Source organism: Somniosus microcephalus, chromosome 10 (genome assembly GCF_052327205.1).
Source record: "Somniosus microcephalus isolate GS21.2 chromosome 10, FLI_Smic_1.0, whole genome shotgun sequence".
Classification (NCBI taxonomy): Eukaryota; Metazoa; Chordata; class Chondrichthyes; order Squaliformes; family Somniosidae; genus Somniosus; species Somniosus microcephalus.
Genome location: NC_140996.1, coordinates 234,797,305 through 234,822,669, shown reverse-complemented (window position 1 = coordinate 234,822,669; position 25,365 = coordinate 234,797,305). Strand labels below are relative to the sequence as shown.

The 25,365-nt window shown below is 50.5% G+C and overlaps 1 protein-coding gene across 3 annotated transcripts in view; it reads right to left on the bottom strand.

Annotated features, from left to right (window-relative positions):
- Positions 1 to 24,107, bottom strand: part of rrm1 (ribonucleotide reductase M1 polypeptide) — a 37,408-nt gene extending 13,301 nt beyond the window's left edge. The window contains exons 1-13 of one of the 3 annotated variants that reach the window (XM_085999823.1): positions 24,005 to 24,107; positions 23,765 to 23,966; positions 19,643 to 19,731; positions 17,217 to 17,394; positions 16,337 to 16,437; positions 15,768 to 15,827; positions 15,635 to 15,674; positions 14,082 to 14,244; positions 11,294 to 11,435; positions 7,942 to 8,025; positions 6,890 to 7,051; positions 2,295 to 2,374; positions 77 to 278 (exon numbers count right to left, since the gene is read on the bottom strand). In XM_085999823.1, the coding sequence (XP_085855949.1) occupies positions 77 to 278; positions 2,295 to 2,374; positions 6,890 to 7,051; positions 7,942 to 8,025; positions 11,294 to 11,435; positions 14,082 to 14,244; positions 15,635 to 15,674; positions 15,768 to 15,827; positions 16,337 to 16,437; positions 17,217 to 17,394; positions 19,643 to 19,731; positions 23,765 to 23,783 (1,320 nt within the window). In that variant the 5' untranslated portion in view covers positions 23,784 to 23,966; positions 24,005 to 24,107. Of the gene's footprint in view, positions 1 to 76; positions 279 to 2,294; positions 2,375 to 6,889; positions 7,052 to 7,941; positions 8,026 to 11,293; positions 11,436 to 14,081; positions 14,245 to 15,634; positions 15,675 to 15,767; positions 15,828 to 16,336; positions 16,438 to 17,216; positions 17,395 to 19,642; positions 19,732 to 21,162; positions 21,257 to 23,764 lie in introns of those variants that run through there. The other 2 variants (XM_085999825.1, XM_085999824.1) reach the window with 2 other exon arrangements.
- Positions 24,108 to 25,365: the final 1,258 nt, after the last annotated feature.

The following is a 25,365-nucleotide window of genomic DNA, read 5'->3' as shown; positions in this document are numbered from 1 at the left end:
TTAAACACTCGCTCTCGGGGCTTGATCAGCATTTCACAAGTTAACTGGGCAATATCTAAATGTGCCCTCGGCTCACCTCGTTGGGACTGGTGTACTCCACTATCTCGGTGCACAGGTTGCTGCATTTAATGGTGCCCAAGTTCTGCTGGTTACTCTTCCTGTTGCAGGCATCTTTGTACAGCATGTAGGGAGTTCCCGTCTCAGTCTGCGACTCGATGATTGCATGCCACAGCTGCTGCGCCTTCACCACCTTGCGCGTGCGCCCCTCTTTCTCGTACCTGCAGAGACACAGCAGGTTTGTAGCAGAGGCTGTCGGGTCACAGTGAGGAGGGCGGGCAATCTGATATTTGAATAGTCACTGGGGTTACTCCACACGTCAGCACCTGTACTTCAGAGGGAAATGCCCACTTTGGAATCCTCTACCCCAGAGGGCTGTGGAGGCTCATTGAGTATATTCAAGACAGAGATCGATAAGAGTTTTAGATATTAAGGGAATCAAGGGATATGGGGATCGGCCGGGAAAGTGGAGTTGAGGTTGAAGATCAGCCGTGATCTTATTGAATGGCGGAGCAGGCTCGAGGGGCCGAATGGCCGACTCCTGTTCCTACTTATGTTTAAACCAATTCACTTTTGACAAAGAACAGGTTGCATAGGTGGTTGAAGGAACGGGGAATAAAGGGATGTGGGAACAGAGGGGGGGGGGCACATGGGACTAGAATTACAAATCATGTGGACGACAAACATCAACACAGACTGGTTGGAGCAAACAGCCCATTTGTTTTGTAATTTCCATCCAACTTTATTGTCTGATCTTTCATTCATAGCAAAGTTCTGCAATACGACAGACCTGTACCCACCAGTACTGTACCCGTGTTATACAGTGACAGACCTGTACCCACCAGTACTGTACCCGTGTTATACACTGACAGTCCTGTCCCCACCAGTACTGTACCCCAGTGTTATACACTGACAGACCTGTACCCACCAGTACTGTACCCGTGTTATACATGGACAGTCCTGTCCCCACCAGTACTGTACCCCAGTGTTATACAGTGACAGACCTGTACCCACCAGTACTGTACCCGTGTTATACACTGACAGTCCTGTCCCCACCAGTACTGTACCCCAGTGTTATACACTGACAGACCTGTACCCACCAGTACTGTACCCCAGTGTTATAGTGACAGACCTGTACCCACCAGTACTGTACCCGTGTTATACAGTGACAGACCTGTACCCACCAGTACTGTACCCCAGTGTTATACACTGACAGACCTGTACCCACCAGTACTGTACCCCAGTGTTATAGTGACAGACCTGTACCCACCAGTACTGTACCCGTGTTATACAGTGACAGACCTGTACCCACCAGTACTGTACCCCAGTGTTATACACTGACAGACCTGTACCCACCAGTACTGTACCCCAATGTTATACACTGACAGACCTGTCCCCACCAGTACTGTACCCGTGTTATACATGGACAGTCCTGTCCCCACCAGTACTGTACCCCAGTGTTATACAGTGACAGACCTGTACCCACCAGTACTGTACCCGTGTTATACACTGACAGTCCTGTCCCCACCAGTACTGTACCCCAGTGTTATACACTGACAGACCTGTACCCACCAGTACTGTACCCCAGTGTTATAGTGACAGACCTGTACCCACCAGTACTGTACCCGTGTTATACAGTGACAGACCTGTACCCACCAGTACTGTACCCCAGTGTTATACACTGACAGACCTGTACCCACCAGTACTGTACCCCAATGTTATACACTGACAGACCTGTACCCACCAGTACTGTACCCGTGTTATACACTGACAGTCCTGTCCCCACCAGTACTGTACCCCAGTGTTATACAGTGACAGACCTGTACCCACCAGTACTGTACCCCAGTGTTATACACTGACAGACCTGTACCCACCAGTACTGTACCCCAGTGTTAGTGAGACCTGTACCCACGGCCACTATTTCAAAGAAGAGCAGGGGGAGTTCTCCCCGGTGCCCTGGGGCCAATATTTATCCCTCAACCAACATCACTAAAACAGATGGTCTGGTCATTCTCACATCGATGTTTGTTGGAGCTTGCTGTGCACAAATTGGCTACTGCGTTTCCTACATTACAACAGTGACTACACTTCAAAAAATAGTTCATTGGCTATAAAGTGCTTTGGGATGCTCTGAGGTTGTGAAAGGAGTTTAGGAATGCACGTCATTGCTTCAGATCTTTGCATCGCGAGTCAAGGTGCTCACCTTTTCCTGCTTGCAGGGTAAAGGGTTTTCTTACCTCTCATACAGAGCCTCAAACTCCTCTCCCCAGCAATCATCCAGGCCCGGGCAATCATGGGGACACATCAAAGACCAGTCCTGCAAAAATCAGAGCGTTGAGTACAATGTGCAGAGAGACTACAGTACAGACAGAGCCCATTCACCCCGCCTCGCCCCCAAACCCCCGCCTCGCCCCCAAACCCCGCCGCGCCCCCAATTCCAACTCCCGACCCAGGCTGACCAATGCCAGAGTTCTAAATCCTGTCTGCACCGATCAGGCGGAGTGGATCAGACAGTGCACCCCGCTTCCAGACCACACCTACCCTACTGCATTACCCCTCTTAGAAACGTAGAAAAATAGCAGGAGTCGGCCCTTCGAGCCTGCTCCGCCATTCAATATGATCGTGGCTGATCCTCTACCTCAATACCAGATTCCCGCTCTCTTCCCCATACCCCTTGATGCCTTTTGTGTCTAGAAATCTATCTATCTCTCCTTAAATATATTGTAACTTGGCCTCCACAGCTTTCTGTTCCACAGGTTCACCACCTTCCGAGCGAAGAAATTTCTCATCTCAGTCCGAAATGTCCAACAACGTATCCCGAGACTGTAACCCCCCCCAGCCAGGGGAAACATCCTCCCTGCATCCAGTCTGTCTAGCCGTCAGAATTTTATACGTTTCAATGAGATCCCTTCTCATTCTTCTAAACTCTAGTGAATACAGGCCTAGTCGACCCAATCTCTCCTCATACGACAGTCCTGCCATCCCAGGAATCAGTCTGGTGAACCTTCGCTGCACTCCCTCTATGGCAAGTATATCCTCTCTTAGGTAAGGAGACCAAAACTGCACACAATACTCCAGGTGTGGTCTCACCAAGGCCCTGTACAACTGTAGTAAGACATCCTTGCTCCTGTACTCAAATCCTCTTGCAATGAAGGCCAACATACCATTTGCCTTGCTGCGCGCTGCACCGGCATGTTTGCTTTCAGTGACTGGTACAAAGGGATCTGGGTGTCCTTGTACATCAGCATTTCCCACTATCACCATTTAAATAATACTCTGCCTTTCCATTTTTCCTACCAAAGTGGACCACTTCACATTTATCCACGTTATATTGCATCTGCCGTGTATTTGCAAATGTGGGATATGCAAATTGTAGGGTTCGGTCTTTCAAATCCTACAGGTTATACCGCACGTGATTATCAAGGATCTTCGGCGATTTCCAAAAAAATAAGGTGTGACGTAGGTAGGTGATTGGTTGGTGAGTATTATGTTTTTTCCCCTCTCTGTTCTCTCTAACCTAGGACAGTGGTTTACACTAGGTGCAGGAAATTACAAAGCAATGTATTAAATGTATAGCTAAACTAGTTAAACTAATTAATAACTATAAATAAATAATTGTTGAATAAAGACTTTTAACTAATTAAATAAATAAAATAAGGCTGGACCAAGCTATGGCAGGGCAGTACATGTGCATGGACGGCAGGACGTGTGCATGGACGGCAGGACGTGTGCCTGGACGGCAGGTCGTGTGCCTGGACGGCAGTACGTGTGCCTGGACGGCAGTACGTGTGCCTGGACGGCAGGTCGTGTGCCTGGACGGCAGGTCGTGTGCCTGGACGGCAGGTCGTGTGCCTGGACGGCAGTACGTGTGCCTGGACGGCAGGTCGTGTGCCTGGACGGCAGGTCGTGTGCCTGGACGGCAGTACGTGTGCCTGGACGGCAGTACGTGTGCCTGGACGGCAGGTCGTGTGCCTGGACGGCAGGTCGTGTGCCTGGACGGCAGGTCGTGTGCCTGGACGGCAGTACGTGTGCCTGGACGGCAGGTCGTGTGCCTGGACGGCAGTACGTGCGCCTGGACGGCAGGTCGTGCGCCAGGACGGCAGGTCGTGCGCCAGGACGGCAGGTCGTGCGCCTGGACGGCAGTACGTGTGCCTGGACGGCCTGGACGGCAGGTCGTGTGCCTGGACGGCAGGTCGTGTGCCTGGACTGCAGTACGTGTGCCTGGACGGCAGGTCGTGCGCCCGGACGGCAGGACGTGCGCCCGGACGGCAGGACGTGCGCCCGGACGGCAGGACGTGCGCCCGGACGGCAGGACGTGCGCCCGGACGGCAGGACGTGCGCCCGGACGGCAGGTCGTGCGCCCGGACGGCAGGTCGTGCGCCCGGACGGCAGGTCGTGCGCCCGGACGGCAGGACGTGTGCCTGGACGGCAGTCCAGGAAACTGGTTTATCCGGAGGTTAACTGTCCGGAATGCTCGCGCCACCGGCAAATCAGGAGTCGGTTCAGTCAGTTTTTTTTTCTTTTCGTTGCTTTTTTTTCACCAGTCAGGCTCTGCAAGGTCTAGCTAAAGCTGTTGCTTAGCTACAGAGACGCTTGCAAGCTACGGCCGACTGTTTAGAAGCTGTAAAGCAACAGGGTTTGTTGCTAGATACGGAGCTCAAAAGCTTCCGTATGTTTTAACATTAGCGCTGGTTTGTCCGGCAGTTTTGATGGGACGGCAACAGCTCGGTCCCGTCGGTGCCGGATTGCACAAAGTTTCCTGTATGTGGGAGTTTATGGACAACGAGACTGTCCCGAGCGAACCCGTCTGCAGGAGATGGTCTCCATCTCGAATCTCTCCGGCTCAGAGTCATTGAGCTGGAGGCGCTCCGACACATAAGGGAAGGGGAGGAATTTCTGCACAGATTTATCCAGAATGCAGTCACACCCCAGAGGAAATCATAAGTTCAGGAAGGGGAAGGTGTGACTGCCAGGGAGACAGGTAGCAGGGATTTAGGAGAGGTTGAGGAGGTCGTCCCGCAGACACTGGTATTGTCTAATAGGTACAAAGTACTCGCTACCCGAGGACAAGGAGAAAGATTGCAGGGAGGCCAGCCACAATGCAGACCAAGGCACCGCGGCTCAGAAGGCTGCCCCGGGGTGGGGAGGCAGCAGAATAGCAGCCTCTGCAGCCAAGAACGAGACATTAATAAACTTGCAGAATAGGAATATAATTGGTAAATGAAGTTCAACAGATAAATGTGAGGTATTACATTTTGGTAGGAAGAATAGGGAGGTCACTTATCACTTGGAGGGTGCGAGTCTGGGTGGGGTAGAGGAACAAAGGGATCTCGGAGTACAAATACACAAATCACTAAAAGTTGCGACACGGGTTAACAAGGCCATAAAAACAGCAAACCAAGCACTAGGGTTTATTTCTAGAGGGATAGAATTGAAAAGTAGGGAAGTTATGCTAAACCTGTATCGAACCTTGGTTAGACCGCACTTGGAGTACTGCGTACAGTTCTGGTCACCATATTATAGAAAGGATATAGAGGCACTGGAGAGGGTGCAGAGAAGATTTACAAGGATGATACCAGAAATGCGAGGGTATACATATCAGGAAAGGATGAACAGGCTGGGTTGAAAACAGGAGGCCGAGGGGTGGCCTAATAGAGGTCTTTAAAATTATGAACGGTTTTGATAGAGTGGCCACAGAGAATGTTTCCACTTGTTGGGAAGAGCATCACTAGAGGCCGTCAATATAAGATAGTCACCAAGAAATCCAATCGGGGATTCAGGAGAAACCTCTTTACCCAGAGAGTGGTGAGAATGTGGAACTCGCTGCCACAGGGAGTGGGTGAGGCGAATAGTATCGATATATTTAAGGGGAGGCTGGAAAAGCATGAGGGAGAAAGGAATAGAGGGTTATGCTGATAGATTTAGACGAGGAAAGACGGGAGGAGGCTCGAGTGCAGCATAAATGCCAGTGTGGACTGGTTGGGCCGAATGGCCTGTTTCTGTGCCGTATATCCGCTGTAATCAAGCAGTGATTGGTGTCAGTCGTGGGCAGCACATTCGCCTCAGTCAGAAGGTCGTGGGTTCAAGTCCCACTCCAGCGATTTGAGCACAAAATCTAAGCCGACACTCCCATTGCGGCACTGAGGGAGCGCCGCACTGTCGGAGGGGCGGTACTGAGGGAGCGCCGCACTGTCGGAGGGGCGGTACTGAGGGAGCGCCGCACTGTCGGAGGGGCGGTACTGAGGGAGCGCCGCACTGTCGGAGGGGCGGTACTGAGGGAGCGCCGCACTGTCGGAGGGGCGGTACTGAGGGAGCGCCGCACTGTCGGAGGGGCGGTACTGAGGGAGCGCCGCACTGTCGGAGGGGCGGTGCTGAGGGAGCGCCGCACTGTCGGAGGGGCCCGAGACGTTAAACAGAGGCCCAATCTGCGCGCGCAGGAGGACGTAAAAGATCCCACAGCCACTATTCCAAGAGCAAGGGAGTTCTCCCCAGGGTTCTGGGGCCAATATTTATTCCTCAAATCAACATCACAAAAAAACAGATGATCTGGTCATCATCATCTTGCTGTTTGTGGGAGCTTGCTGTGCACAAATTGGCTGCCGCGTTTCCCACATTACAACAGTGACTACACTTCACAAAGTACTTCATTGGCTGTAAAGCACTTTGGGACATTGAGCTCATGAACGGTGCTGTAGTGACTCATGAACTTGCCTTATCCCCAACGTTAGGACTTCCTGTGCTTTAGGCCCCCGACCATCGTCTCTGCTTCTCAATCTAAGAGCGATCAATTTCTGACTCTCAGCACCTCCCCCCCCCCCCAGGACATGCTTACCTGGTTGTTCTCTACGCGCCTCATGAAGAGATCCGGGATCCAAAGTGCGTAGAAGAGATCGCGAGCTCGCTGCTCCTCCTTCCCGGTGTTCTTCTTTAAATCCAAGAAGTCGAAGATGTCCATGTGCCAGGGCTCCAGGTAAATGGCGAAGGCCCCGGGTCTCTGCAGCAAGAGAGCAGAGCAAACACTCAGATCAACTCCCTCACTGCCAATTCTCAAGCTGCGCTACAACGACTCGCATTTCCTTCTGAACCCGTTTCTAAACACAAGCAAGGACTGAAGATACCACTTACCCTAAAGCTTCATTCAGGTACAGCGGAGAGGAGTGGCCATTCACGTGAATTTATGCAGTGGACTACGGCTGCAACAAAGTACACATGCCCTTGCGAACAGAGGCCCCCCCACCCAAAGGGTGCTGAAACCACTCAATTACTGCTGAGGGACACCAGTTAACTCAGCACAGACTGGGAATTAAAACAAGTTCCATTACACAGTCCCCAAAACATCAAGACTCCACTTACAAACATGGCTAGGACATTCAGCCCCTCGAACCTGTTGACCATTCAATCAGATCATGGCTGGTCTGTAACTCAACTCCATTCACCTGCCTTTGCTCCATATCCTGCAACACCCTCGCCTAATAAAAACCTAGCGATCACATCCTCGAAAATTTCAATTGACCCCCCCCAGCATCAGCCTTTTTGGGGGGGGGGGGGGGGGGGGGGTGGCGTTCCAGATTTCCACTACCCAGAGTGTGAAAACAGGCTTCCTGATTTCACGCCTCAATTGCCTAGCTCGAATTTTATGGCTCTGCCCCCCCTTGAGTCAACCAAGTAGAGAGAGTGATGAAGGCAGGGGCCGGGCCGCCGTTCCCCCCCCCTTTACTGCCTCTGTACTTGCTTATAGATTGTTAAATCTCTAACTTTTTCCAGTTCTGACAAAAGGTCATGGACCAAAAACGCACACGGTTTCTCTCTCTACAGATGCTGCCTGGCCCGAGTATTTCCAGCATGTAACTATAGCTGGCATTTCTCAGATATTGACGCACTCACCTTGTTTCCTCCCTGGTCCACGTAACGTGCTGTGTTATTGTAAACCCGCAGCATCGGGACAAGGCCATTGCTGTTTCCATTAGTCTGAAACGATAAGACCAGTTATTATCAATGTACAACAATGACTTGTATTTATATAGCACCTTCAACGTAGTAAAAACATCCCAAGGCGCTCCACAGGAGCGATTATCAAACAAATAACTGACTCCAAGACACACACATGGAGATATTAGGGCAGGTGACCAAAAGCTTGGTCAAAGAGAGAGGCGGAGAGGTTTCGGGAGGGAATTCCAGAGCTCGGGGCCCAGGCAGCTGAAGACACGGCCGCCAATGGTGGAACGATTATAATCAGGGATGCTCAAGAGGCCAGAATTAGAGCGGCGCAGAGATTTCAGGGGGTTGTGGGGCTGAAGGAGGTTAGAGATAGGGAGGGGCGAGGCCGGAGGGATTTGAAAACAAGGATGAGAATTTTTTAATTGAGGCGTTGCCAGACCGGGAGCCAATGTAGGTCAGCAAGCAGAGGTGATGGGTGAACAGAACTTGGTGTGAGTTAGGACACGGGGCAGTGAGCACAGGGGGTGATGGGTGAACGGGACTGGGTGTGAGTTAGGACACGGGGCAGTGAGCACGGGGTGATTGGTGAACGGGACTGGGTGTGAGTTAGGACACGGGGCAGTGAGCACAGGGGGTGATGGGTGAACGGGACTGGGTGTGAGTTAGGACACGGGGCAGTGAGCACAGGGGGTGATGGGTGAACGGGACTGGGTGTGAGTTAGGACACGGGGCAGTGAGCACGGGGTGATTGGTGAACGGGACTGGGTGTGAGTTAGGACACGGGGCAGTGAGCACAGGGGTTGATGGGTGAACGGGACTGGGTGTGAGTTAGGACATGGGGCAGTGAGCACAGGGGGCGATGGGTGAACAGGACTTGGTGTGAGTTAGGACACGGGGCAGTGAGCACAGGGGTTGATGGGTGAACGGGACTGGGTGTGAGTTAGGACATGGGGCAGTGAGCACAGGGGGCGATGGGTGAACAGGACTTGGTGCGAGTTAGGACACGGGGCAGTGAGCACAGGGGGCGATGGGTGAACGGGACTGGGTGTGAGTTAGGACACGGGGCAGTGAGCACAGAGGGTGATGGGTGAACGGGACTGGGTGTGAGTTAGGACACGGAGCAGTGAGCACAGGGGGTGATGGGTGAACGGGACTGGGTGTGAGTTAGGACACGGGGCAGTGAGCACAGGGGGTGATGGGTGAACGGGACTGGGTGTGAGTTAGGACACGGGGCAGTGAGCACAGCGGGTGATGGGCGAACAGGACTGGGTGAGTGTTAAGATACAAGCAGCATGCAATCAGGAGTAAAGAAACACATTTTCAACATTTGGAAACACAACCTCCAACCACCCCGCCCCCACACTCACGCCGTCCGTCACCCAACGCGCCAATAATGGCGACGGTGAGTCACAGTCTGAGGGCGACACGATAGAGCGCTTTAAAATTATGATGGGGTTCGATAGGTTAGATGTAGAGAAGATGTTTCCACTTGTGGGCGAGCCCAGAACTAGGGGCCATCAATATAAGATAGAGTCATAGAGTTTTACAGCACAGAAAGAGGCCCTTCGGCCCATCGTGTCTGCGCCGTCCATCAATCCCTGTCTAGTCTAATCCCATTTTCCAGCATTTGGTCCATAGCCTTGTATGCAATGGCATTTCAAGTGCTCATCCAAATGCTTCTTGAATGTTGTGAGGGTTCCTGCCTCTACCACCCTTTCAGGCAGTGAGTTCCAGATTCCAACCACCCTCTGGGTGAAAAAGTTCCTCCTCAAATCCCCTCTAAATCTCCTGCCCCTTACCCTGAATCTATGCCCCCTTGTTATTGACCCCCCTACTAAGGGGAAAAGTTCCTCTTTGTCTACCCTATCTATGCCCCTCATCATTTTGTACACCTTAACCAGGTCCCCCCTCAGCCTTCTTTGCTCCAAGGAAAACCCCAGCCTGTTTAGTCTTTCTTCATAGCTGAGGCGCTCCATCCCAGGTAACATCCTGGTGAATCTTCTCTGCACCCTCTCCAAAGCAATCACATCCTTCCTATAGTGAGGCGACCAGAACTGCACACAGTACTCCAGCTGTGGCCTTACCAGCGTTTTGTACAGCTCCATCATAACCTCCCTGCTCTTATATTCTATGCCTCGGCTAATGAAGGCAAGTATCCCATATGCCTTTTTAACCACCTTATCTACCTGTTCCGCTGCCTTCAGGGATCTATGTACATGTACACCAAGGTCCCTCTGACCCTCTGTACTTCCTAGGGTCCTACCACTCATTGTGTATTCCCCTGCCTTATTTGTCCGTCCAAAATGCATCACCTCGCACTTTTCAGGGTTAAATTCCATTTGCCACTTTTCCGCCCATCTGACCAACCCGTTTATATTGTCCTGTAGCCTGAGGCTTTCCTCCTCGCAATTTACCACCCCACCAATTTTCGTGTCATCTGCGAACTTACTGATCATACCTTTTACATTCTCATCCAAATCATTTATGTAAATCACAAACAGCAAGGGACCCAGCACCGATCCCTGAGGTACCCCACTGGACACAGGCTTCCAGTCACAAAAGCAACCTTCGACCATCACCCTCTGCCTCCTGCCACTCAGCCAGTTTAGGATCCAACGCACCAAGGCACCCTGGATCCCATGGGCTCTTACCTTCTTGACCAGTCTCCTATGCGGGACTTTGTCAAAAGCTTTACTGAAGTCCATGTAAACCACATCCACACACCTAGTCACCCCCTCGAAAAATTCAATCAGATTGGTCAGACATGATTTACCCTTGACAAAGCCATGCTGACTATCCCCGATTAATCCTTGCCTCTCCAAGTGGTGACTAATTTTGTCCCTCAGAATTTTTTCCAATAATTTCCCTACCACAGATGTTAGGCTCACTGGCCTGTAATTCCCTGGTTTATCCCTGCTACTCTTCTTGAATAAAGATAGTCACTAATAAATCCAATCGGGAATTCAGGAGAAACTTCTTTACCCAGAGAGTGGTGAGAATGTGGAACTCGCTACCACAGGGAGTGGTTGAGGCGAATATTATAGATACATTTAAGGGGAAGCTAGATAAACACATGAGGGAGAAAGGAATAGAAGGATATGCTGATGGGGTGAGATGCAGAGGGTGGGGAGGAGGCTGGTGTGGAGCAGAAACACCGGCACGGAGCAGTTGGGCCGAATGGCCCATTTCTGTGCAGTAATTGCGATGAAATGCTCTGCACTCTCCTGAATAGCAGACAGCATGGACACCCATAGGCTACCCGTGTCTACAGTGCAAACTGGTGGCTCTTCATACTCACGCCTGCGATGTAGCTTCCCGTCGCTCGGATACAGCTCACGGCAACACCAATCCCCCCGGCAGACTTGGAAATCAGAGCGCACTGCTTCAAGGTGTCGTAAATCCCTTCAATGCTGTCATCCTTCATGGACAGCAGGAAACAGCTGCAAGACAAGAGGAGTCTCAGCGGCTGAATGGAAGAGGGAGAGGTTCTGTCCCTGCTTACAGAAACTCCACGGCTCACGCCACCAATTTTGAAGAGCAGGAAAAAAACAAGCTCGATCAGGTGGTCGCTGTTAAACAATACCAAGCTTTGATTTCAAACAGTGAAGATTGCAGGAGGAAGGAACGGCTGAGGGAGTTCCAGTCGAGGTGTTGGAATAGACAAGAGAAGCGATCATAGCAATGCTGACCAGAGACAAGACAGGTTAAGAGAGAGAAGTATTAACATCGAACAAGACTCCTTCTTGAATTGTGCCCAGGAACGCCCGAGATATGGAAACCGCATTCAACGGGACTAGAGAGACATGGAAACCGCATTCAACGGGACTAGAGAGACATGGAAACCGCATTCAACGGGACTAGAGACATGGAAACAGCATTCAACGGGACGAGAGAGACATGGAAACAGCATTCAACGGGACTAGAGACATGGAAACAGCATTCAACGGGACTAGAGAGACATGGAAACAGCATTCAACGGGACTAGAGAGACATGGAAACAGCATTCAACGGGACGAGAGACATGGAAACAGCATTCAACAGGACTAGAGACATGGAAACAGCATTCAACGGGACTAGAGAGACATGGAAACTGCATTCAACAGGACTAGAGAGATATGGAAACAGCATTCAACGGGACTAGAGAGACATGGAAACAGCATTCAACGGGACTAGAGACATGGAAACAGCATTCAACGGGACTAGAGAGACATGGAAACAGCATTCAACGGGACTAGAGAGACATGGAAACAGCATTCAACAGGACTAGAGAGACATGGAAACAGCATTCAACGGGACTAGAGAGACATGGAAACAGCATTCAACGGGACTAGAGACATGGAAACAGCATTCAACGGGACTAGAGAGACATGGAAACAGCATTCAACAGGACTAGAGACATGGAAACAGCATTCAACGGGACTAGAGACATGGAAACAGCATTCAACAGGACTAGAGACATGGAAACAGCATTCAACGGGACTAGAGAGACATGGAAACAGCATTCAACGGGACTAGAGAGACATGGAAACAGCATTCAACAGGACTAGAGAGACATGGAAACAGCATTCAACAGGACTAGAGACATGGAAACAGCATTCAACGGGACTAGAGAGACATGGAAACAGCATTCAACAGGACTAGAGACATGGAAACAGCATTCAACGGGACTAGAGAGACATGGAAACAGCATTCAACAGGACTAGAGAGACATGGAAACAGCATTCAACGGGACTAGAGAGACATGGAAACAGCATTCAACGGGACTAGAGACATGGAAACCGCATTCAACGGGGCTAGGGAGACATGGAAACAGCATTCAACGGGACTAGAGACATGGAAACAGCATTCAACGGGACTAGAGACTAGAATGGAGGGAGAAGTGGTGTTTGGCATAAAAAGGAAGCGAAGTTCTTGGGAGTCATTAGCAATGGAGATGATATGACAGTGACCAGAGACAGCGAGGCCAAGAGTGCCAATGGAAGAATAAAAAGTCATTCTGTCAAAGGCAAGAGCTGGTGGCTCTCGTTTCAGTTTACAAGCTCTCGGGTACGTTAGTGCCAGTGGTTACAGCTTTGGACTGGAGGCAACCCAGAGGTTGAGTGTTCAAATCCTGCCATGGCAATAAATCTGGCAATTTGTGAGCTGCCACCGGACATAATGACCCTGAACCAAGCCCCATTCTAACAAAACTGTGTTCACTCATTTCCTTCAGGGCAGGAAACCTGCCAACCAATGTTCCCTGTAAGCTGCGCTTTGTTCTGCGCGGCCTGTTTCTTTTAGCGTGCGGTATTTACAATGAAGCCAGTGCGCGGCCTGCCTGCACAGGACCTTTCCCATTACTGCGCGGCCACGCAGCTTAGAGAGGACATTGCCGTCAACCCTATCTCGTCTAACCCACACACGATTCCAGTCCCACCCTAGGTCATTGCCTCACTACCTTCTGAAGTGGCCTAGCTTCTTTTTATTCATTCTCGGGATGTGGGCATCGATGACAAGCCCTAGTTGCCCCGAGATGATGGTGGTGGGCCTTCTACTTGAACTTATGCAGTCCATTGTGGCAGCTTGCTGGGCCACTTCAGAGAGCAGAGAAGAGTCAACTACATTGTGGCTCTAGTCCCACTCCATTCAGTGGCAAATGCAATTCCTCCAACAATGCTTGGCTGCTGAGGATAGCAGGTACTCTGTGGGAGCAATATCTGGTCACGTTGACATCTTCAATAATCTTACTGATCTCGGACCTGCGCAAATGCTAATAATTAACCTCAACCTCATTAACCAGTAAATTAACCCATGACCAAGGTGCCCTGGGTCAGTTCCCCTTGTGTGAAAGATTACTATTCATTGTCCAGGACACCGAGATTGACAAAGGATATGAAGTGATCAGGAGGAAAGGCTGCAGATCGGAGGAGGAAGGGGAGGCAGAGACAGCGAGGGGCTCCAGAGGTTTGAAGTCCTGGTAAAGAATGAGTTAGAGCAGGAGTTGATGAACTTTGGTTTCAACAGGGACAAGGAAGAAATGGCTAAAAAAAAAAAAGTGTTCAGGGCGTGGAAGCAACTAGAGGGCAAAGCTCAGAGGAGCACCATACCTGGAGAGTTGAGGCCTGTTGGTGCCGGCGTTGAACAGGGTGGGAGAGGCATGAGTGAACCACCTCTCCGACAACAGGTTGTACGTCTCAATGGCAGCATCGATGTCACACTTATGGATTCCGACAGAGACCCTCATCAGCATGTGCTGAGGACGCTCCGCCACTGGAAAACAAGAGCCCACGTCAAACACCACGCAGCACTGACAGCAGGTAGAGAACCAAGAGAGCGGCGCTGGGGAACCAGACGCTGCCGCCGGATCGATGACCGCCAGTCACTTCCAGGAACCAGGTCTCGCTCCATTTCAGGCTAACTGGACAAAACTCCATCTTCAAGGGGTTCTACGCAAAATGAGATTGGCCATCTCATCCCAGCTCCTAGTGACGGTTCAGCACTAAATGTAACTGGTGGGGCACAGGATGGCTGGTGCAGGAAATAGAGCCACAGCCACACTGCTGCAGTAGGTGCCCTGTACCACAGCCACACTGCTGCAGTAGGTGCCCTGTACCGACGAGACTGGACAGCCTCCAGCCACTTCCTACGCACACTGGGTGCCTACAATTCCCAGCACTAACCTCCCCACACAAACAAAAATCAGCAAAATGTAGAACTTAATAAATCACTGGTTAGGCCTCAGCTGGAATACTGTGGACAGTTCTGGGCCCCACACTTCAGGGAGGGTACAGAGGAGGTTTACCAGGATGTTCCCAGGGATGAGGGACTTCAGTTATGAGGAGAGGTTGGAAAAGTTGGGACTGTTCTCCTTGGAACAGAGAAGGTGAAGAGATTCTCAAGATGATGAGGGATTTTGATCGAGTAAATGGAGAAAAACTCTTCCCTCGGGCGAGTGGGTCAATAGCCAGAGGTCACAGATTCAAAATCATTGGCAGAAGGTCGAGAGGGGAAGAGGAGGAGAAATGTTTTCACTCAGTTGTGGGGATCGGGAACGCTCGACCTGAAGAGGTGGTGGAAGCTGATTCCATCAATAATTGTAAAAGGGAGTTGGACGGGTTGAGGATGAGGAACTGACCGGGTTACGGACACACAGCGGGGGGGTGGGACTGAGCACGACAGCTCGTTCAAAGAGCCGGCACAGGCACGATGGGCCGAATGGCCTCCTCCTGTGCTGTAAGATTCTATGAATAAAATCGACACTTGAAACTTGCGCTACCAGCCACTGTCTCCACGTAGAGCCCAATAACCTGTGCAGAGGTTTATCAAGCGAGCAGTATCAGAGGAGAACGAATCCAGTGCTCTGCTAGCTCAGGGTCATGAGGATAGGGAGATTACACATTTCACTACAGGGGTTAAAGCGTCACCCCACCCCCCCTTCTAGGCTGGACATTAAACCAGGCCGCAGAAGCAACTAAACCATCAAACGCCCAAGAGGAGAAGAGAACTTAAGTCCCTCCGTCTGGTATAGATTGGAACGCTGGTCCCAAGGGGAAAGGACAGTCCCTGACCCTCTGCACCACCTACTCATCATCAGAAAAGGGGTCCGGGAAGACATCCAACCTCTACTATCCCACAGCAACCCCCAGCAAGCCAGACGCACCTTTTCCATTAATCTTCAGTAGATAGGAGCGTTCTAGTGTCTGCAAAAAAAAAAAAAAAATTATTACAGGAATAAGCCGACAACACACAAAGGCGCTGCAATAAAGCAAGTAACTCCTCGCCAACAAACTTACCTTGAATCCGAAGTAATTGTACGAGAAGTCCCGGTCATAGATAATGGCGGAGTTCAGGCGCTAAACGAGAAGAACAGGGGCATTTTAATGCGATGCTGTAATTCAGACAAGTTAAATTTCATAAGCGCCCCACCTCTCCGAAGGTAGACTCGAGCGCTGTACAGTTCTGTACACACTGTGGTATCTTGAGAAGGTGGCCATGTGTTGCTCAGCTGGTCACACGTGAGCCTAGACAGTGAACGCTGGCAAGCTATTTGATTATGGGAACATCACAACAGATCAGTCATGTCCTTACGGCACACACGCACATTCCAGCAATAGACACTGTATAGGGATCAAGAGCAGAGATTCGGATTCCTAACCCCCCCCCCCCCCACCCCAACCAAGAGGGTACTGAGGCCAATTACTCCATCCACAGTAGACCTCAACTATACCATCAGCACAGATCCAGGATCAAACCTGGCGCCAGCCAGTCTGCACACCTTAACGTTACATCAGTTGTTACCTTGAGCGGCAAAAGGGGGAGCCAGAATTGCTCCCCGCTATTCCCAGAGCAGGAAGGCACTTACATCTTTGTTCTCCAGCACAATATCCAGGGTTTCCTTGGAAATCATGGGCGAGTGGCGGCTATTCAGAGGGTTCACATAATTATACAGATCTTCCATGACCTCTGCAAAAGAAAGCAAGCAGGCATCAGATACAGAATATAATCCCTCCAAACCAGGTGTCAACCTACTCATTACAAGGACTAATACTGCTGAGGGACGAAGTCTCTAACACCCAAAGCAATTTAATCAGCAACGTGAAACCACCAAACCATGACTGGTTTGGGAAATAAAAATGTCACACTGGTGTTGGCACAAAGCACTAAGGCTAAAACACATCGCTTCGACAAAGCACAGGGAGCTTTACTCTGTCTCTAACCAGTGCTGTACCTGCCCTGGGAGTGTTTGATGGGACAGTGTAGAGGGAGCTTTACTCTGTATCTAACCCGTGCTGTACCTGCCCTGAGTGTGTTTGATGGGACAGTGTAGAGGGAGCTTTACTCTGTATCTAACCCGTGCTGTACCTGCCCTGGGAGTGTTTGATGGGACAGTGTAGAGGGAGCTTTACTCTGTATCTAACCCGTGCTGTACCTGCCCTGGGAGTGTTTGATGGGACAGTGTAGAGGGAGCTTTACTCTGTATCTAACCCGTGCTGTACCTGCCCTGAGTGTGTTTGATGGGACAGTGTAGAGGGAGCTTTACTCTGTATCCAACCCGTGCTGTACCTGCCCTGGGAGTGTTTGATCCAGATGCATGCAAGAACTTCTGGCCATCAGAAGCTCAGCCTGTACATGCAGTCAGTCCCAGTAATTAAGACCTAACGAGCGATGCCCAATTACTACGGTATTAATTGATTGTGGCACTGACCAAGGGCTCCCCTGTTAATAACACAGACACTACTCACCACAGAACACCTTCTTGGTCTCTTTGTGCAGGTTGGAGACTGCAATCCTTGCAGCCAGAATGGCATAGTCAGGATGCTTGGTTGTCATGGTAGCAGCGGTCTCTGCTGCCAGAGTGTCCAGTTCGACGGTGGTAACACCACTGTACAGGCCCTGGATCACCTTCATCGTAATCTGCGCCTATATCACAATTTTAAAAAAACACCTCCAGAGAATTACACTGGGTACAACTCGCAATCACCAGTTGGTGCACGAAACACAAGGCACATTTAATTCGCTGTCGTCTCACGTAAGCAACGACTCTTTGGGGTACAGGTTCCCCATCACCTCGCCGAAGCAACAATGCCTTGTCTAAATCAAGACTGTTAGAAAGAATAAAAAGACTTCCATTTCTACAGCGTCTTTTACATCCTAGGGACGTCCCAAAGCACTTTACAGCCAATGGAGTACTTTTTGAAGTGCAGTCACTGTTGTAATTTAAGAAACGCGGCAGCCAATTTGCGCATAGCAAGCTCCCATTGCTATTTGCGGGAGTCTGCTAACAGTGACGACACTTCAAAAGTACTTCCTTGGCTGTGAAGCGCTTTGGGACGTCCCGAGGATGCAAAAGGCACTATAGAAATGCAAGTCCTCCTTTACATGGCTCAGTGCCTTGCCAGGCAACAGGTACCCCATTAATCAGTGGCAGAGCTCACAAAAGATTATTGCTTAAGACAAAAAAATCACAGGATTGGGGGTAATATTCTGGCATGGATAGAGGATTGGCTCTCTAACAGAAGGCAGAGAGTTGGGATAAATGGTTCATTCTCAAGACTGGCAATCAGTAACTAGTGGTGTTCCGCAGGGGTCAGTGATGGGTCCCCAACTCTTTACAATCTATATTAACGATTTGGAGGAGGGGACCGAGTGTAACATATCAAAGTTTGCAGATGATACCAAGATGGGAGGGAAAGTAGTGAGTGAGGAGGACATAAAAAACCTGCAAGGGGACATCGACAGGCTAAGTAAGTGGGCAGAGATTTGGCAGATGGAATACAATACTGGAAAGTGTGAGGTTATGCACTTTGGCAGGAAAAATCATAGAGCAAGTTATTATCTTAATGGCAAAAAACTGGAAAGTACTGAAGTACAAAGGGATCTGGGGGTCCTGGTGCACGAAACTCAAAAGGTTAGTATGCAGGTGCAGCAAGTGATCAAGAAGGCCAATGGAATGTTGGCTTTCATTGCTAGGGGGATAGAATATAAAAATAGGGAGGTATTGCTTCAGTTGTACAAGGTATTGGTGAGACCGCACCTGGAATACTGCGTACAGTTTTGGTGTCCATACTTAAGAAAGGACATACTTGCTCTCGAGTCAGTACAAAGAAGGTTCACTCGGTTAATCCCGGGGATGAGGATATGAGGAGAGGTTGAGTAGATTGGGACTCTACTCATTGGAGTTCAGAAGAATGAGAGGCGATCTTATTGAAACATATAAGATTGTGAAGGGGTTGGATCGGGTGGATGCGGGGAGGATGTTCCCGATGATGGGTGAAACTAGAACTAGGGGGCATAGTCTTAGAATAAGGGGCTGCTCTTTCAAAACTGAGATGAGGAGGAACTACTTCACTCAGAGGGTGGTAGGTCCATGGAATATGCTGCCCCAAAAAGCTGTAGAAGCTACATCATTACATAAATTTAAAACAGAAATAGACAGTTTCCTAGAAACATAGAAGATAGGAGCGGGAGTAGGCCATTCGGCCCTTCGAGCCTGCTCCGCCATTCAACGAGATCATGGCTGATCATCCAAACCCTAGCACCCGGTCCCTACACCGACAGCCATCCCACCCAAGCCCTATCCCCGTAACCCCACGTATTTAATCCCCCCTAACACTAAGGGTCAATTTTTTATCATGGCCAATCAACCTAACCCGCACATCTTTGGACTGTGGGAGGAAACCCACGCAAACACAGGGAGAATGTGCAAACTCCACACAGACAGTCACCCGAGGCCGGATTTGAACCCGGGTCCCTGGCACTGTGAGGCAACAGTGCTAACCACTATGCCACCGTGCTGCCCGGAATTAAGGGAATTAAGGGTTACGGGTTACGGGCAGGAATTTGGACACGAGTCTAGGTTCGGATCGGTCATGGCCCTGTGGGTAGCGGAGCGGGCCCAGGGGCCGTGTAGCCTGATCCTGCTCCTATTTCGTGTGTCTAATTCTGTTAGATTCAGGAGATGGTTCTGTGATAGTGGATTGGCGGTTAGGGTCAGATCAGCCATGATCTTATTGAATGGTGGAGCAGGCTCGAGGGGCCGATTGGCCTACTCCTGCTCCTATTTCTTATGTTCTTAAACTCAGCTTGTGGAACAGAATCAACAACTTGATCATGGTATTGGTTCCAGGCCAGTCACAACAGAAAACCATTAACACAACAAGCCACTCACTGGATCGACAAAGTCGGGGTTCAGGCCGTAGCACAGTTTCTGTATCCGGGAAGTAATCTTGTCAAACATGACTCGCTCCTGACGACCATCTGCAGAACAAAACATTCCAAGTTTCAACACTTTACCTTCCGTCAGGCACTCAACAACAACAACAACTTGCATTTATATAGTGCCTTTAATGTACTAAAACGTCCCATGGTGCTTCACAGAAGCCCTCAAACAAAATCTGACCCCGAATCACTGAAGGAGAAATTACGGCACCCCAGCCCATCGTTCCACTACAGGTTTGCCTGCCAATCTTTGATTCCAGTTTACCCAGGCCAGATCCATTCTCATCCCACTAAAACTGACCTCTCTCCCTCCCTCCACCCCCCAAGTTGTACCAACTTTTAGAAAAATGCCAAGTAATTTGCAACGCAAATGTAAAGAAAGCCACCTGACAGATGGGAAGACAAAGAACTGGAGAGTGATCCCTATACACGGGAGAGGAGCCAGCTCTCCAATCTCACACATTCATTGCGCACTTTTTAAAACTGTTAATTCTCATTTATTCAAAATCAGTCCATTTGTACAGTATGGGGGGGGGGGGGGGGAGGGATTCAGCAACTGTACAATTCCCAATATATCCCAAGAATGCTGGGACCCGTCCCCGAGAGAAGGGCGTGCGAGTGTGAAGAGGATCACAGGGGCAAAAGTTCACTGCGTGACCTGCATGGAGGTAGAATCATAGATTGACACAGCACAGGAGGCCATTCAGCCCATCGGGCCTGCTCTTTGCTAGAGCTATCCCACTAGTCCCAACCCCCCCCACTCTTTCCCCACAGCCCTGTCATTTTTCCCCCTTCCAGTATTTATCCAATCCCCTTTCGAAAGTTACGATTCAATCTGCTTCCACTGCCCTTTCAGGCAGACGTTGAAATCTCCACTCCCAGGACCAGAGCGAAGGCACAAGTCCACGTCCTGTAGCAACTACCAACCTCTACTGCCCGCAGACACCAAGCAAAACACCTCTGCGGTGCCCAAACTTTGCCGGATTCTCAGACCCGCCACCGATTGCCCGCCGTCACAAAGGGTTTGCTTTTGGCAGTTCTCACAACTTGGTGCACCTGCTGTATCTCCATGGCCACCTTCCAGTGGACAAAGGGACCATTCATTATTCACCAACCTCTGTGCTGACCGCTCCAATCTGAAAGCACTTTCTTTAGAATTAAACTTCATGCATTCTGACCCCAGTTAAAAGCTTTTCCTTCATATCATCTCAGGTTTGAGCCAGTTTTAAAATCTTTCTATTCACTTTTTCCTGGATCTGGCTCATTTTTTAAAAACCCTATGCTTACGTTAAAGGCGCTATATAAATACAAGTTGCTATTGCTATGCTTGGGTCTGACTGTTTAAACCCCGATTGTTAGATTACGTTTCCCCAGTGTTTTAAACTTCTAGTTTTAACCTTTCTATCTATTCAGCTTCTCTGGGGCCTGACTCGGTTTGATTTGAAAGCTCTGATTGACACCAGTACCTACCCAGGTCTGACAGCGCTGGAGAGGTTGTGTTCTTTGTTCAGTGCCCCCCTGATGCTGTCTCTCTCTCTCTCTGTGTCTGTCTCTCTGCAGCTTCCCGGGCAGTGACCCAGTTTAGAATCGGTTGGTTACTCACAGTTCCGGGTGTAATTGGCTCGCCCACTTCCCGCCATTCTGTGACAACCCAATGATTCGGCGCCAAATTGAAACTCGGAACAGGCGGGAGAGGGGCCGCGCGGGAAATCAAATACTGCCCGAGAGAAAACAGAACCGGGCAATACATGGAACCGGCAGATCCCCACGGAGAGCCGACATATCAAATCTGCAAATCAATCAATGGGTGATCGCAAACAGCGGCGGCATCACCGCACCTTCCCGCCAGCGCCTCAGAGAAGATTAGAATTAAAATATAAACCATCCAGAAACTAACCGAGCCCCAGTGTAACTGACAGCAGGCAATAAAGACAAGCAGAACCCAACAGATTGGCACAAACTAAGTGCCTTCCTCAGCCCCAGAATAGAGCAGAAATTAAACCAGCAATAGAGACACCAGGTCTATAATCTTCCCAAGGCCAGGAACCGAGGAATTGCCACTCAAAACACGACCAAGGTCCCTCCAGTTCACCCTCTACCAGCAGCCCCACCATCCAGTAATAGAGTCACTGACTGTTCACAGCGATCAGTCTCCATCAATGAGTCTACAACAGACCCAGGCATGAGGCGAGGAAACCTGCCAGTGCTGGAGAGCTTTGGGAACCACAGAATCACAGAAACTTAAGCCACAGCGGGAGGCCATTCGGCCCATCATGTCCGTGCTGGACCCAAAAAAAAACCAATCCAGTCTAATCCCACTTTCCAGCTCTTGGTCCGTAGCCCTGTAGGTTACAGCACTTCAGGTGTATATCCAAGTACTTTTTAAATGTGATGAGGGTTTCTGCCTCTACCACCCTTTCAGGCAGTGAGTTCCAGACCCCCACCACCCACTGGGTGAAAAAAGTCCTCAACTCCCCCCTAATCCTTCTACCAATTACTTTAAATCTCTGTCCCCTGGTTATTGACCGCTCTGCTAAGGAAAATAGGTCCTTCCTATCCACTCTATCTCAGCCCCATAATTTTACACACCTTGATTAAATCTTCCCTCAGCCTCCTCTACTCCAAGGGAAACAACCCCAGCCCATCCAATATTTCCTCGTACAGCACAGGAGACTGCCATAGGTCCAAAGTCACCTGTCCCTCCCGAGCATGCTACACTCCCCACATATCATGCCTCAAACTACTCACATACTGTGTCCCATAGAAACATAGAAGATAGGAGCAGGAGTAGGCCATTCGGCCCCTCGAGCCTGCTCCGCCATTCAATGAGATCATGGCTGATCATCCAAACTCAGTACCCTGTCCCTGCTTTCTCTCCATACCCCTTGATCCCTTTAGCCTTAAGAAATATATCTAACTCCTTCTTGAATATATTTAATGAATTGGCCTCCACCGCCCTCTGTGGCAGAGAATTCCACAGGTTCACCACTCTCTGGGTGAAGAAATTCCTCCTCATCTGTGTCCTAAATGGCTTACCCCTTATCCTTAGACTGTGACCCCTGGTTCTGGACTCCCCGGCCATCGGGAACATCCTTCCTGCATCTAGTCTGTCTAGTCCCGTTAGAATTTTATAAGTGTTCCCAAAATGTTATTCACTGAAAGAAAACTAACTTGCATTTGAATGAATCAATGCTATTGCTTCCACTGTCTAGGGAGCTTGTTCCATAGATTGATCAGATCACTGATAATTCTGAAAGTGAGGATGCATTGCATTCTGTGAGAACTAAGTCTCCCTGGGGGGGTGAGGGCTGACAGCTTAAGTGGGCCTGGCAGTCTCCTGAGCTTTTCTGCACATCTAAACGCACTTGGCACCAAGTGGCAGTATAACTACAGTCTAAAAAACACCTGTACCGTTCTTCCTCTGACAAGCTATCAGGAGAGCTGGGATCAGAGCCCCATACTTACAGGGGTCCTACTTCATGTAATCTGTATGGGATTATATATCTGTACATCCTACATACACAAATACAGTCAAAATATCTGAACACAACTTTTTTCCCATTCTAAATATCTGTGCCCACATTTATAATGAAGACTGTATGTAAACATGTCACACCAACACCCGCCCCCCCGAGGTACAGCACCACCACCGGCAGCAGGGGGGTGTTACAGCGTGACAGGTTGACATAGGAGTTTCCAATTTAAATCCAGGCATAGAAATTTAGAATGGATCTATTTAGAAACAAGGACGGATAACATGACTTTAAAATGGATTCCGAATCACATCTGAACACTCCGGCCCAATAATCCCTCGCCTCCAGCTGAAAACTCCAGATCTTCACTCACAGCAGGGGGATTAGTGTAAAACAAAAGCAACTTCCCCATCCCTACACCGTCCTGGAGCGGTGTCCGACCCAGTACCGCAGGCCAGTCACACAGAGCATTAGCTCAGGCCCGGCACCCACAGGGGCAGCAGGCATCCAGACTGCGGATATCCCCACTCCCCGCGGTACCCCATCCCCGGCCCCCCACTCTCCCACACTTTCCGCGGCCCCGGTGACTCGGGCGGTACCTCTTTTGATGACGAACATGGCGCTGAATGGCGGACCGAGCGTCTCGGGCCGCTTGTCTGCTCCGGGCTGATGGGAGGTCGGGGTCTGGTGCGGGGCTCGGGCCTGGTACCGGGCTGGGGGCTCGGGGCTCGGGGCTGTGTGGGCCGGGGACTCGGGTTCAGTGCCGAGGTTCAGACCTGGTACCGGGCCGGGGACTCGGGCCTGCTGCTGGGCTGGGCTGTGTGGGCCGGGACTCGGGCCTGGTGCTGGCCTGGGCGGGGCGGGGGACTCGGGTTCGGGCCTGGTGCTGGGCTGGGCGGGGGGACTCGGGTTTCTCCCACTCGCTCTCAGACCAACACCGCGCTCCTCTTTCCCGCCGGAACATTTATAAGCGCCTCATCCGGTAGCGGCTAATCCCTAGATCGGCCAATCAACGTCAGCGTAACATCGTATCGACCAATTAGAATGCGGCTTCAGGCGGCACTAGGGGTGGGTGGAGGGCCAAACCCTCAGCCAATCAGAGCAGAGCCCGCTTGGCAGCGGTTGCCATGGCAGCGCCAGGCCTGCTGGTGCCCGTGAAGCCTGAACCTGGCTTTAGAAGAGTTGCTCAGAGGTAGCACCAGACTGGCCTGGCGAGGGAAACATGCCTTTTTAATCTTGTTAAAGGCTTTTGACCCGAAACGTCGACTCTAATTTCTCTCCACAGATGTTGCCTGGCCTGCTGAGTTTTTCCAGCATTTTCTGTTGTTATTTCAGATTTCCAGCATTTGCAGTATTTTGCTATTGTACTAGTCTTAGATGGAATACTCTGCCTGGATGAGTGCAGCTCCAACAACACTCAAGAAGCTCGACACCATCCAGGACAAAGCAGCCCGCTTGATTGGCACCCCATCCACCACCTTAAACATTCACTCCCTCCACCACCGGCGTACCGTGGCTGCAGTGTGTACCATCTACAAGATGCACTGCAGCAACTCGCCAAGGCTTCTTCAGCAGCACCTCCCAAACCCGCGACCTCTTCCACCTAGAAGGGCAAGGGCAGCAGGCGCATGGGAACACCACCACCTCCAAGTTCCCCTCCAAGTCACACACCATCCTGACTTGGAAATATATCGGCGATTGTTCATCGTCGCTGGGTCAAAATCCTGGAACTCCCTCCCTAACAGCACTGTGGGAGCACCTTCACCACAAGGACAAGGCGGCGGCTCACCACCACCTTCTCGAAGGCAATTAGGGATGGGCAATAATTAGTTAATTAAATAAATCTGGAATAAAAAGCTACTATCAGTAATGGTGACCATGAAACTACCGGATTGTTGTAAAAACCCAGCTCGTTCACTGATGTCCTTTAGGGAAGGAAATCTGCTGCCCTTACCCGGTCTGGCCTATGTGTGACTCCAGACCCACAGCAATGTGGTTGACTCTTAACTGCCCTCTGAAATGGCCGCTCAGTTGGTCACCTTCTCAAGGGCAATTACGGAGGCGCATTAAATGCCGGTCTTGCCAGCGACGCCCACATCCCGTGAATGAATTTTAAAAAACAGGAGGCAGTTATTCAGCCCCTCCAGCCTGTTCTGCCCTTCTATTAGATCTTGGCTGATCTGACAAAAACATCAATTAA